Source organism: Cricetulus griseus, unplaced genomic scaffold, assembly GCF_003668045.3.
Source record: "Cricetulus griseus strain 17A/GY unplaced genomic scaffold, alternate assembly CriGri-PICRH-1.0 unplaced_scaffold_1, whole genome shotgun sequence".
NCBI classification, from domain to species: domain Eukaryota; kingdom Metazoa; phylum Chordata; class Mammalia; order Rodentia; family Cricetidae; genus Cricetulus; species Cricetulus griseus.
Genome location: NW_023276808.1, coordinates 6567123 through 6580890, shown reverse-complemented (window position 1 = coordinate 6580890; position 13768 = coordinate 6567123). Strand labels below are relative to the sequence as shown.

Genomic DNA, 13768 nt, shown 5'->3' with positions numbered 1-13768 from the left:
TCTTTGGAAGTATTCAGCCTTACTGGAGCACAGGGACAATCTACAATTCCTAGCAATGGCAGCTGCACTGAAGGCAATGCTGGTATTAGGGAAACAAGAGGACAGGCCATATATAGGGATCCCAGTCTGCACTCTCTCCTCTAGTCTCCATATCCTGGTCTAAAACTTTTGATGAGGATTTTGGCTTTAGCAAATGCCTTGCCAAATCTAAGGTTCCTTGTTGCCAAAAAAGCCTTGAGGGGACACCTTAATGAACCAGAACTCTGGTGCACTTATGTCAGAAGAACTGAGAGGAATGAGAAACCAAGGAAAAATCATCCATCTCGCAAAGAAAAGTGCAGGAATCAGCACCTAGAACTAATATCACCCCAAATCAACATGGCAAATGTCCAGGATGTGAACACAATTAATAATAAAAAATGGAATAAGAAATCATTAGAGCCTAGCTATTCCACAACAGCAAGACCTGAAAAATTCAACACAACTGGAGCACAAAAAATGACATTAACATTTACTTTGTTAAGATTACAAAGGCCCTTAAAGATGTTATGAAGAAATCCCATGGAAAAATTCAGGAAAAGACAAAAAAATTGCCTGTTTCTTTGTACTAATGGGATTGATTGGATGTAGGTAATACGTAAAAACTAATCAGCATCCATACATTAAATATGTACAAGTATATATCAACTATTCCAAGTAACATGGCTTTAACTAGAGTTCATATCTTTGGGAAATCCCAACCTACTGCTATCAGAGTTTATTTTGTATGCGACTCCAAAATCCCATGTTACATTCAGATTCATTGTTAAATCCTGGAGCAAGTTTTACTCTCACTCTGTTTCTCAATCAAATTATATGTTTAACAGGATATTTTTTATGTGAACTTAACAATGTGTGCTGAGTTTCTAAATAATACTGCTGTCATCTTTCTATATATTTGTACATTGTTTCAAATCTGTTTCAGTTACATGCATTGACTTACTTTGCTCAGCAATAATTACATAGAGTAGTGTCTTTTGCCCTTTTATACTTTTGCAAACAACAGTAATAAAGGATCTATTTTCAACAACAACAACAAAATGATTTTGGGTATATTTACAGACTAAATTCCACACGAGGAAATTCCAGTTACAAAATTCCCAACAAATTATAATAGAAAAGCTGTATGTGCCCTGTGGAAAAACTGAGAATTCTCAATAGGATTTAAAAAAAATACAGTACATACAATGTTACTTCTGTACTTAGCACAAATATACAATGAAGAATGTGTATAGTATTTGTCAAGAATGGGGGGAGGGAGATTGTTATTATTATTTGATTATGGCACAAAATATGGAATCTGCATATGCAGCTGCCCAACACCATAAACAGCCAAGGAACTTCTGCAGCTCAGAAATTCTATTTGTTAACCAAAAAACTTCTCTGAAATAAGTCAATTTGGCTGGTGAGAGAGGAAATTTAAAAGCATTCTAATCATGTATTCTGAAGGATGACCCTCATTTTCTACTTTCTACCTACTTCTACACTATCTGTAGAACTCATCAAACAAAACTGAAAGTGAAATGAAACTGAGAATTTCTGCAAACCAGGCCTTTAGTTTTCTAATCTGTCTTGGTATTGTACAACAAAAGCTATATCTGTATGTTCACACAAGACAGTGATATTATAAATACCACAACTCCCATATCCAGACCTGCAAAACATCCCTGATCCTAGTGCTTTCGCACTCAAGAGAGGATTACAGGAGAAGGGTCACTGCCCAGGTGAACACATGGACCCACAGACCCAGACTGTCTTATGATCCACTCAACTCCCAGCAGATCTGACAGTTGACCAACCTCACCATGGCAAGGCTTATGGTGAGCCACATAATAGATCATTATAGATACATTAGAGGAGCACGATACCCTACTAGATGAGCAAATGATAGGGATCAGGCAATACAGGTCATCACAGCTCTGACCTTATAACCTAGGGGTTGACAGGGCTCTAGTCTGGGAATTTTGTATATTAGTACAATCTCTTCCATTCCTGGACACCAGGAAGTATATTCCTAATGACCAGGAAGAAAGAAATAATTGTTTTTAAAAAGATAAACATAATCTCAGCACTCGGGAGGCAGAGGCAGGCAGATCTCTGTGAGTTCGAGGCCAGTCTGGTCTCCAGAAAGAGTGCCAGGATAGGCTCCAAAGCCACACAGAGAAACCCTGTCTCGAAAAACCAAAAAAAGAGATAAATATAATTTAAAAACCACAAGTCTATGCATATTCTTTAAGAAGGAGAAAGCACAGAGGCGTTCCTGGTGCACAACTTTAATTTTAGCACTGAGGAGTGTGAGGCAGGTGGATGTCTGTGAGTTTGAGGCCAACCTGGCTCACAGGGTGAGTTCCAGGACAGCCTGCAAAGCTAGAGAGTAACCCTGTCTCAAATGCCTCCCCACAAAAAAGGAGAAAACAATACCCTGGTAGAGGAAATGGCATGAATAATATATTATTTCACCATGCCACTATGTGCAATCTGTGACGCAACACACACAGCTAAGGCTGATGGATATAACCATGAAAAGCCATACTGAATATATCTACATAGGAGAGCTACCTTGTTGGAAATTCAATTTTCACTGGCTGAAGCTAACCTTTCAAAATTGTATACCAAAATCTGACCCACATTCACTCACATTATGTGAATCAATACCTGCTGGGAAATTACAAAATTTGTTATTCTGTGACAATCTAATTCTATTTCATAATGGTCACCCAAGGAGTTGTTTGTCTGCCCTGTTTCCCAATACAATGTATAATAAACTATTCCTCTTATTCTGGTCTGAAAGTAGAAGCTATGCTCCACACCCAAATCCTTTTCCTGTTATTGAAATGGACAGTTGACTACATGACTCAAATTTGTAATTTGAAAACTCACTGGTGGTTGAATTTTTAATCAAATATGTTTTTGGCTTAATCATAAGGATAAGGCCATTGTCCTGGGAGAAGGGAAATGAAGTTGGTTGAAGGCAACCTGATCCAACATAAGAAAGTTTGTCTGAGAAACATTTTATACAAGGCTGCAGGTACTGCTCTTCTAGAATTAATATGGCTTTTCATGGATCAATTATTCTACACCATTAAATGTTTAATAAACACAAATGGTTTTATTAACAGCATGTATCTTTTGGTGGTGAATGTTAAAAGATGATCCAGATTGGCAAAGAATTTGCATTCCACATAAACTATTGGAAGTTAAGGAAAGCAGTGCTCGAAAGAAAGGTAAAATGCCACAGGATTCAATTCAAGCAGAGGGATTTATTTATTAGGGAAAGGGATCATAAAAGAGGGAAAGGGAGGGAGAGATCAGCCTTCAGGGACAGGAACAGTAGGAGAAAGGAAAGAGCGGCAGAGACTGACATACATACTGACAGAGAGAGGGACAGACACAGAGAGGGAGAGAAGGAAAGAGGGGGAGGGTGAGATTGGTGCAGGGTGCTTTTAAAAAGGCACACAGTGAGTGTACATACACAGTTGGCCCTCTTAGTGGCTGCAACTGAGGGCATATCCTGACAGAATCCCAAGGACAGGCCAGTACAGGTGGCTGAATAATAACAACTGTCATCCTTAAGTCTCCTTTTGCTTTGGATGAAGGTTATGGTTTGGGAAATTGAAATAGGTATAAGAAAATGCAAGGCTAACCATTTAGGCTGATTGAGATTTAAAGAGCATTTTTTTGGTTATATATTATGATCTCAATATAGATACATCATAATGTATGAATTAAGAGTTGGAGAATAAGGTATTCTGTAAAAGATACATTTAAGAGATGACAGTACTACAATCCTCAAACATAAAACACAAATATAAAAAAAAATTGGAAACACACCTATGAACACTCTGATTGATGTTCTTAAATGAATGGTTACTCTGAGCTGTTCTTTCATCAGAATAAGGCTTTCTTTTTTTCTGAGAATGCTCACTCAGAGGAAGGCTACATCTGCTCCAGGAAAGACCAGAAAGAATTCATTTTAACTTGTCATGGCACTCTCTGTCTCAAGACTATGATATTACTGTACTGAATTTCATTTTTAAGCTTCATGTCATGTACATGTGTTTTTACCCATATTTGGACATGTGCAGTGCCTTCAGAGTACAGAAAAGAGAATCTGAAACCTTGTAACTGAACTTACCAGAGATGATTAGAAACCATGGTTTCTAGCAATATAACTTGTGTGTGATACAACAATACCCGTGTTCTTAATTGCTAAGCTCTCTCTCCAGCCACATTTTTATGTAAAATTTATTTTTATACATTTTAAGCATATTGTGTCACTTTTCCCATTCCTTCCCAATTTCATCCCTTGTTAATTATTTTAACTAGGTGTGAATAAAGTAGTCTCAAATATTTGAGTAAAGCCTACTGTGTCCATTTCTGTTGGTTGTGTGTTATGGTATCAAAATTGAACATGCAGTTTTAGATAGAAAAATAGATGATTCCTGCCTGATACTATTTGGAACAGTGATAAAGACATAAGTTAATTAATCCTTATTTGGTTACTAACAGGTTTGAATAGAAAGCAAAGATATGCACAGCTAAGTAATTTAACTAAGTCATATATTAAAAGTTTGCCCATCTCTAAAATCCTCCACCATCTTAGCTTCTTAAACTACTGCAAGAAGATCAGATAAGGCACAAACATTGCTTCAGTAGAGAGATTCTCATCCAGGGAATTCACAATCTCATGGTTTCTAATATTTCACTAGATATTAGTTAAAGGGAGCAATATAAATGTCTCTTAGAATAACCTTATTCCTGTCAGGCCAGTATAAGGGATTGCTGGGCTGGAGACTGAGGCACATTATGGTCCCAATGGGGTCTGAAGAGTACAGTCACTGACAGCCACATGAGTTGACAAAAATTAAGAATGGAAGAACTGTAGGGGGCTGACCCACCACAGCTGAGTAGAAACAGTACAGTTTACGCCCGCCTGTCCTCAGTTACAACCGAATAAAGCTCTCAGCCTTTTGATAGTCAGGGTTTCAAACAGTAAACTACCTCCGTAAAAATTCTTCCAATCTCCAGAGCTCTTTGTAAATACCTTATGGTTGAAACTTTAGAATGACTTCAAGTCTCAGAATCTCCTCACAATCTCAATGTCATCTATAGTCACCACAATTCAGAGTGGAACAGAATATTTTGCAGGCATCAAGGAAGCAGAATATGGGTTCATTCAAACACATCATACTTCATTTTTGCAAGTTCCTATTCTCTCCTCACAGGAGGTATAAACTCAAGCAGGTGTACATTTGACATGTGAGCTTATGAGCAACTATTGATGTCTATTTACCACTTGGGAGACAAATCATTCTTGTGAATTTTGCTAGTCAACCATATTCTAAAGAATTTTATTGTCTTCTTCTCTCTCTGTAATTTATTTTCTACTTTTGCTTCCTTTTGTGGACATTTGGGCTTGGAAAATTCAATAAGCATCAAGTCTAAGTCATTTTCTGATGCAATCAATCATGTATGTATTCTAAGTCATCATAAATGAGATAAAGATGAAGTTAGATCAACCAATCACCCTTATAGCTATGAATGACATATTCAGGTGGATGAATAGAAGGCTTAGCACTTAGATCACTGAATGGTCCTTCACAGAGACTGTTTTTTATTCCCAGAACCAACATTTCTACCAGGTAAAAGAAAACACTCTTCTGAATGAATAAATACACTTGATGTATTTATTGTTTCTTATATTATTTTCTATTGAGCATTTTACCATTAGCATTGCTGAATTATGTTGAGAAAACAGCACATATTGGGAATATGTCATTTACACTTGGACTTGTATTCAGGAGGAAGAGACATGAGGATCATGATAACAAATGTATTCACAATCATTACTGATATCCATGCCAAGCTGAATAATAAACAATCAAATCTGAATTGCATTTGTGAAAATATGGAAAACCTAACAAGGAACGACAAACCACCACACTTTCAGAGAAATCTTTATGCAAAAAGTATCATCACACACTGCCTGATATTAAAAACAAAAACAAAAAAAACAATGGCCAACTTAGATGGTGGGGGTAACATTCTATACATTGAAGCAGAAAAATACCTAACACTAAGTAAAAGTACAAAATGAACAAAAGCCACAGAAGGAATATAAGTACAACAAAATAAACTTCACTACTTGGTTTTGCCACACATAGAGCACACATTTCAAAATATAACCCACAATGCAGTGATCTCCAAAATCAGTTCTCACTCTCTGCTTCTAGATGCAGCTTAAGGATGTGTGCAATTGTTAACAGTATGAAGGGAAACGGATCCCAGCAGTCATATGTCAGTCTATAAACTACAGCTGTGATGGAAAGATGTTCTGGATACCTGCAGCTCTGAAGGGAAAGATATCATAACTTTTTGGGAAGCCCTGCTCTTCCTGAATCTTTGCAGGAAATGTGTCCTGGATACCTAGGTCTCTGAAGAATAATCTAACCTAAGTGTCCGATGTCAGGATACATTTGCCTCTGTGAAGGGAAGGTATCCTTGAATCATACACATGTGAGAAAAAGTGTGTCCTGACTGTCAGGGTGTCAGGTTATTCATGAAGTAAGTTGTGTTACAGTGGGGGTGTTCTCCATGCAGGATGTAGCACTCCTTCTCCTCTCAGAGAGAGAGAGAGCCATTAAAACAGATGTGCTCCACTCTGCTTAGAGAGTTTACCACCAGACATATCCATTGCTTCTCTTCTCCACTAGGGAGTTTCCAAGCAAGGATAACCATTTCTTCTTACCTGTTGCCAAAATTGTCATTTCTCTGCTTCACGCAACTATGGTGGAAATGCTCCAGAAATGTAGCAGTCTGATACAGCACCAGTGAAAACATTTTTCTTCTGCTCTGCTCCTCTAATGGAGTCTCCCAACAGAGGTGTATGTTGCTTCTTTGCTTCACTTCACAGGGGAGTTTTATATCCACTTTTGCAAAAGAAGTTCTTCAGTGAATCTCATTGAACAGAAATATTTGGGAGGGAGCAATCCTGGAAAATGGCAGCCACTACAAATGTGGAAAATTCCAGCTGACACCTGAACTAGTAGGATTTATATATGTCTTCTTAGGGGCAGAGGTTATTTTCAGGAAGATTTTTTTCAGCATGTTACTTAGTAAAATTTCAATCACTTAGACTGAAATACATTTGAGATTGACTGGATTCCTGCATGGGGATTGGTTGGTTTTGGGCTCAGGTATTGGTTGGATTTTTCCCCAGCTGCTCAGTGATATAGTTGGTTCTTTGCCTTTGCTGTCAGGGCCAAAGTGTGTTTCTTTCACTGCCCCTTTTTAACCATTTTGCTCTTAATTCAGGCTTTGTTTCTTAAGCTCCAGTTTCAAGGACAAATTCTGGTTTTTCACCGGATCTGTTTCCTGGGGCAGGGTATGTTTATTTGCTGGCCTTTTACACTACACATAAGGCTTCATGAGTTTATAAATTCATTTTTTCCATGAGACTGCTAGACCAACAATATAAAAATGGACATGATAATGCTCGCACAGACTGTTGACACTGTCTTTTTTATTCTACAAAATAATTACTATTGTATAATGATTGGAATTGTGATGGCTAAAGATCCCACCAAATATTTGATAATGAGAAGCCCTCATTATCATTATCAGGTACTGGAAAATGACCGTAACTTATAAAGGCTTTGACGGATTGATTGTCCACAAAGTTTTACTCTTCTATATAAAATTAAACCAAACTTACTGCATTCGTAGTTTCACTTCTGAATGATTTTTGTAATGTTTTCAAATTTCCTGATACACCCAAAGGCTTTACCATACTGACTACATTAAAATGGTTTGTCTCCAGCATGTGCTCTTTTATGGCCTTGAAGATGACTGTGACACATGAATGCTTTACCACAATGAGTACATTCATATGTGTTTTTTCCAGTATGTTTTCCTTTATGCACATGAAGGACACTGGGATTAGAAAAGCCTTTACCACACTGATTACATTCATAGGGTTTCTTTCCTGTATGTGTTCTTTTATGTCTTTGAAGATGACTTTTCCGAGCAAAGGCTTTACCACAGTGATTGCATTCATAGGGTTTCTCCCCAGTATGCGTGCTTTTATGCACACGAAGGGCACTGGGATCAGCAAAGCCTTTACCACAGTGATTGCATTCATAGGGTTTCTCCCCAGTATGTGTTATTTTATGAATTTTCAGATAACTGGGCTGAGCAAAGGCTTTACCACACTGATTGCATTCATAGAGTTTCTCCCCAGTATGTGATCTTTTATGTACATGTAGTGCACGGTGATTAGTAAAGACTTTACCACACTGATTGCATTCATAGGGTTTCTCTCCAGTATGTGTCCTGGTATGCATTTGAAGATGACTGTAATGAGTAAAGGCTTTACCACACTGATTACATTCATAGGGTTTCTCTCCAGTATGTATCCTTTTATGCCTTTGAAGATTACTATTACGAGCAAAGGCTTTACCGCACTGATTGCATTCATAGGGTTTCTCTCCAGTGTGTGTTCTTTTATGTCTTTGAAGATCACTGTGATCAGTAAAGGCTTTACCACACTGATTACATTCATAGGGTTTCTCTCCAGTATGTGTCCTTTTATGCCTTTGAAGATTACTATTATGTGCAAAGGCTTTACCACACTGATTACATTCATAGGGTTTCTCTCCAGTATGTGTCCTGGTATGCATTTGAAGATGACTGTAATGAGTAAAGGCTTTACCACACTGATTACATTCATAGGGTTTCTCTCCAGTATGTATCCTTTTATGCCTTTGAAGATTACTATTACGAGCAAAGGCTTTACCGCACTGATTGCATTCATAGGGTTTCTCTCCAGTGCGTGTTCTTTTATGTCTTTGAAGATCACTGTGATCAGTAGAGGCTTTACCACACTGATTACATTCATAGTGTTTCTCTCCAGTATGTGTCCTTTTATGTCTTTGAAGATCACTGTGATAAGTAAAGGCTTTACCACACTGATTACATTCAAAGGGTTTCTCTCCAGTATGTGTCCTGGTATGCATTTGAAGATGACTGTAATGAGTAAAGGCTTTACTAAACTGATTACATTCATAGGGTTTTTCTACAGTATGTTTCCTTTTATGTGTTTGAAAATTACTGTAACAAGTAAAGGCTTTACCACAATGATTACATTCATAAGATTTCTTTCCAGTACATATCCTTTCAGGCATTTGAAGATGAGTGTGCTGAAAAAAGGCTTTACCCAATTGTATGGATATAGAAGGCTTCTCTCTTGTTTTGCTTCTCTCATGCCTGCAAGGAAAATGATCATATGTAAATGCTTTCACATATTTAATATAATCCTGAATCTTGATAGCTGTATAAATCCATATTAAAATTTGTTTTCAATTGTAAAGAAGATTAAAATTTTATAGTCTTATCTCTGTATTTCCACTCATGTTTTCCCTTCTTTAAGGGTGTATGGCATCTGTGAAGGTACCTGTGAAGGTACAATCTTTATTATATGGTTCTCATTTACACAACTTTTCCTACAGGAGATTTTTCACATATTGAAGAGAACTGGAAAAATTCAGAACTTTATCTCTCTTATTGCATTTTTAAATTCCCCTACACTCTGAGACATGCAACATTTGATAATGAACAAGAACAACAAGAAGTATTTACACATTCATAGAGTCAGAGGGCCTTTCTGCAGAGTGATCTTTTTGGTGTATTATCAATGAAGCTGGAAAACAAATTCATTATAAACTTGAATCAAATTCACCATTATGCTCATATGGGGACTGCTATATGACTTTTAAATATTCTGCAAGTGAGGTATATCTTGTTCTCCATATCCCTTTGCTCACATGGCTATTATCCTGACTAATACTTAATATACCTAGTAATATAAAGATTGCAAAAAAAGCCTTCCTCATTTTGTTCAGGTTCACTTGCTGTTCCTTATAGACATGTGTTAGAGGGATTAGGTTTTCCTGCAATAACTGCCACTTGACTCTTAACAATAATTGCCCCTGTCACTAAATGTAGAAAAATAACACAAAGTACATGAAGAAAATTAACTGTTCTAGGGATTATTTGCTTAATGCAAGGTTTGGAGATATGCTCATCACATCAACCTGTGTATACCTTTATTAATGTACATAGCATGAAATAAATGGAAATATATTTCTATAGCATATCATGGTGCAATGATACAAGTGTATCTTAAGGCATTGTTTCCTTGTCTCCTTTCCTAAAATAATGTCTTTCAAATGCAGTTCACCTACCTGAAATTGAGTTAAATGGCCTTGTGAGAATTTAATAATCATCAATGCAATTCAAGCTGTGCTATTTACACTGTGGGTTCTGTTTCAAACTTCAGAACACATTTCAATTTCTTCAGAAACACATTTCTATGAGCTCGTAAAAGAAAATTACCTTTCAGGTGTTTTAGAACCAGCACAATGTTCTTCAATAGTATGGTCTCCCCAAATGTATCCTAAAACAGTGCAAGAAAGTGGGTATTATATTATTGGAAAATGTGCAAAGAATTATATTACTCTCTTCAGTGAACTTTAGAACTTAGATTTATTTACCACATTCTTTTTCTTTCTCAATCAAATTACAGAACAGCACCAATAACCAAGGAAGAGTTGTCCTATAATTTTAACATGTGAAGGAAAATACCCTCTTACCTATATCACTGAGGTTCTTGTAGGTCTCTAGCATCACATCTTTGTAGAGATTCTTCTGAGAAGTATCCAGCAAAGTCCACTCTTCCCAAGTGAAGTAGATATGCAGATCATCATACTTCATGGCATTCTAAAAGATCACATACATAAGTGCAACTGAAAACAAAATACTGACAATACTACAAATGTGTATTTCTGTAGAACATTATTTTAAGATGTGTTAGTTTTATGTTATAGAACATTTGTTTAAATAAATAAATATATGTTACTTTTGTTTATGCTGTATGCTGTATTAGTTTAACTCTGTGAAGCTGTCTACAACACCTGATGTTCTGATAAAGAGGTGATTATCCAATAGTGAGGCAGGAGAAAGAATGGGCTGTGATACCAGGAACAAAGTGTACATATATGGAGTGCTAAAATGAATTGCTAATTTTATTTTAGCTATTTAATCCATAAAGATAACTGATGGTTATCTCTGAGAAAAGTATGTATTCCAGGCTGAATTGCAACAAATAATGACTTCTAAGTTTTCTGTTTTTCAAACAATAATGACTTTAACAATAATGGCTATAGTATTACCTGTGACACTAGAATGTTGAACTTTGGAGTCATGGTGTTGTGCTCCTTCTGCAGGGAAATATTAATGGAGGAGCCCAACCCATGACAGTCATCGGGTGCTTCTATAGTTTGTCAAAGAAAATATTTTGTGATATGTGTATCTCTATCGCTCACTGTAAAATCTCAACTTTAAAGGCTCTCTCTGATTTCTTCTATATGATCTGAAGTCTTTCAATGAAGTTGTCTTGAAGATGTTTCCTAATTGCTATGTTAACATGGTTGTATGTTAATTAAAATTCCACTACCTTCTTCAAAGACAGCAGAGTTTGCAAGACAACCCTGTATTTTGAATATTATGTGTCTGCTCATTTTTATTACATTGTTTATACAGGGTGTATAAAAAACTGTCATAAAGCTATGTGAGAGCTTAAATAATGTTACATTTTATATACTTTTCCTGAAGTTAGACCACATTATAATTACCCACTCAATTGCTGAACATAAAAATTAAGTAACCCCCACACCTTAATTTTAGTTTTTAAACATTTATCTGTCTATTTATATATATATATTTTTTTTGTGTGTGTGTGTGTGTGTGTGTGTGTGTGTGTGTGCAGCAGATGACAACACTAAGAAGTCAAGTTGCTCTTCCCACCAACATAGTCCTACAGATTCAAACTAAGGTAGGAAGACATGGGAGCAATTAACTTTTTATCCACTCAGCCATTTCACACACTTTTTAATATTAACTAGCTAAAAGGGTTAAATTGAACAGATTAAAAGTCACAGATCACACCAGTGGTTCTCAAACCATGGGTTACAATTACAATAATTAAGTAGAAAGGAAAATAATTTTATGGTTATGCATCAAAACAACATGAAGGTTTACAACTAATGCTCTAGGAAAATTGTCCATCAATTTATTCTTACTTTCTATTGTTAAGTCAAAACCCTTTCACTTGATCCCTGTTTTAGTTAAAAATACTGATAAATTTTCCAAATTATTTCAACTAGTTGTTTTGATTTATTTGTAGTTGTGCTCTATTTACAAGTATCTAAGTCATAGACACTTGAGTTTTGAGACTTACCCCTATCCATGCCTACATTTAACGTTTCTGAAGATAATCTCCAGTGTGCAGCTCATACTTAATAGCAATACACATTTCATAACTTAATATAAAATGCATATCAAAGATTTGAATAACTTATAAGTGTAACTAAAACACCCTTTATATCTAATTTACCTCAAATTAATTTCTCAGCTCTATTTTCCCTTTAAGGATGAGGTCAGAGTCTCCTGTGTATAATCTTTATATGTGTTTTCAATTTTAATATATGATATTTAGTCATTATCTTCATTGTTTTTTAACATTGAAGATCTAGACGTGAGCACAGCTGACATTGTGTGGAAGGGATGGGATAGAGCCGATAGTTAGATAGGTGATCATGCGAGGTGAGAAAGAAGTTGAAGGTAAATTACTCTTTCAGACCTCTGGTCGTGGTAAACTTAAGAGTTCTACATTCTGATGAGTATGATCTTTTATGTTTTCTATTTTTTTTAATTTAAATTACAAACATTCTTACTATATATCCCAGTCCCACTACCTTGCCCCTCCCATTTGTCCATACCCAACATGGAACCCCATCCCTTCCCTCTTCTGCTCAATAGATAATGTGAGGCCTTCCATCAGGGATCATCAAAGTCTGTCACATCATATGGGGCAGGCCATAGTATCTCCCTAGTGTGTCTAGGCTGAGAGAGTATCACTCTATGGGGAATTGGCTCCCAGTGTCCATTTGTACACTAGAGATAAATACTATTCCATGACTAGAGTCCCTTAGACTGCCCACCTCTCCTAACTGACTCCCAATTTCAGAGGGCCTAGTTCTTTCCTATGCTGGTTGTGAACAATCAGTCTGAAGTCAATGAGCTCCTCCTTCTTCAGGTAACCTATTTATGTGGGTTTCCCAACTCTGGTCATGTATACATTGCTAATCACACCTCACTCTCTACAAATGGATTCCAGGCATTTGATTCAGTGCTTAGCTGTGGGTGTCTGCTTCTATTTCCATAAGCAGCTGGATGAAGGCTTGAGGACAACATATAAGGTAGTCATCAATCTTGTTATATGAGAAGGGCATTTAGGATAGCTTCTTCACTATTGTTTAGAATCTTATTTGGGGTCATCTTTGTATATCTCTGGACATTTCCATAGTGCCATAAAACAGGAGAACATGTCACACAGAATAAACTTAGGCTCATAGGGGCTCAGAGAAAGTGAAGGGTCAATCATGGAGCCTGCAACGTTCGAGTGTCAGAAACTCTGTAAACATGCTCTGATTGCTTATCTTGCTTTGTATGTGGGATTCCTACCAGTAGCTCCTGTGATGTCTGTGACACTTTTGCCTGCTCTTCGGACACTTTCTCTTCTATTGAGTTACCTTGGCCAGCCTTGTATGAGGGTTTGTGCCTAGTCTTATTGATCCTTGTCATGATGTGTTTGGTGGATATCCATGGGAGG

At 36.7% G+C, this 13768-nt stretch overlaps 1 protein-coding gene across 1 annotated transcript; it reads right to left on the bottom strand.

The window, feature by feature from the left end:
- Positions 1 to 7838: 7838 nt before the first annotated feature.
- Positions 7839 to 11300, bottom strand: LOC113838951 (zinc finger protein 431-like). Its single transcript, XM_035453548.1, has 5 exons — positions 11268 to 11300; positions 10689 to 10815; positions 10432 to 10492; positions 9258 to 9303; positions 7839 to 9173 (listed from the first exon to the last, which is right to left on the bottom strand). Exons 1-5 carry the CDS (start codon positions 11298 to 11300, stop codon positions 7839 to 7841), a joined length of 1602 nt encoding a protein of 533 aa, XP_035309439.1.
- Positions 11301 to 13768: the final 2468 nt, after the last annotated feature.

Bases quoted from the DNA above. Each gene is read 5' to 3' on its own strand.
- LOC113838951 (XM_035453548.1), bottom strand. From the start codon at position 11,300: ATGACTCCAAAGTTCAACATTCTAGTGTCACAG. The intron at 10,493-10,688 runs GTAAGAGGGTAT...GCACTGTTTTAG, and splicing joins CAAGAACCTCAGTGATATAG to GATACATTTGGGGAGACCAT. The intron at 9,304-10,431 runs GTAATTTTCTTT...TTTTCCTTGCAG, and splicing joins GGTTCTAAAACACCTGAAAG to GCATGAGAGAAGCAAAACAA.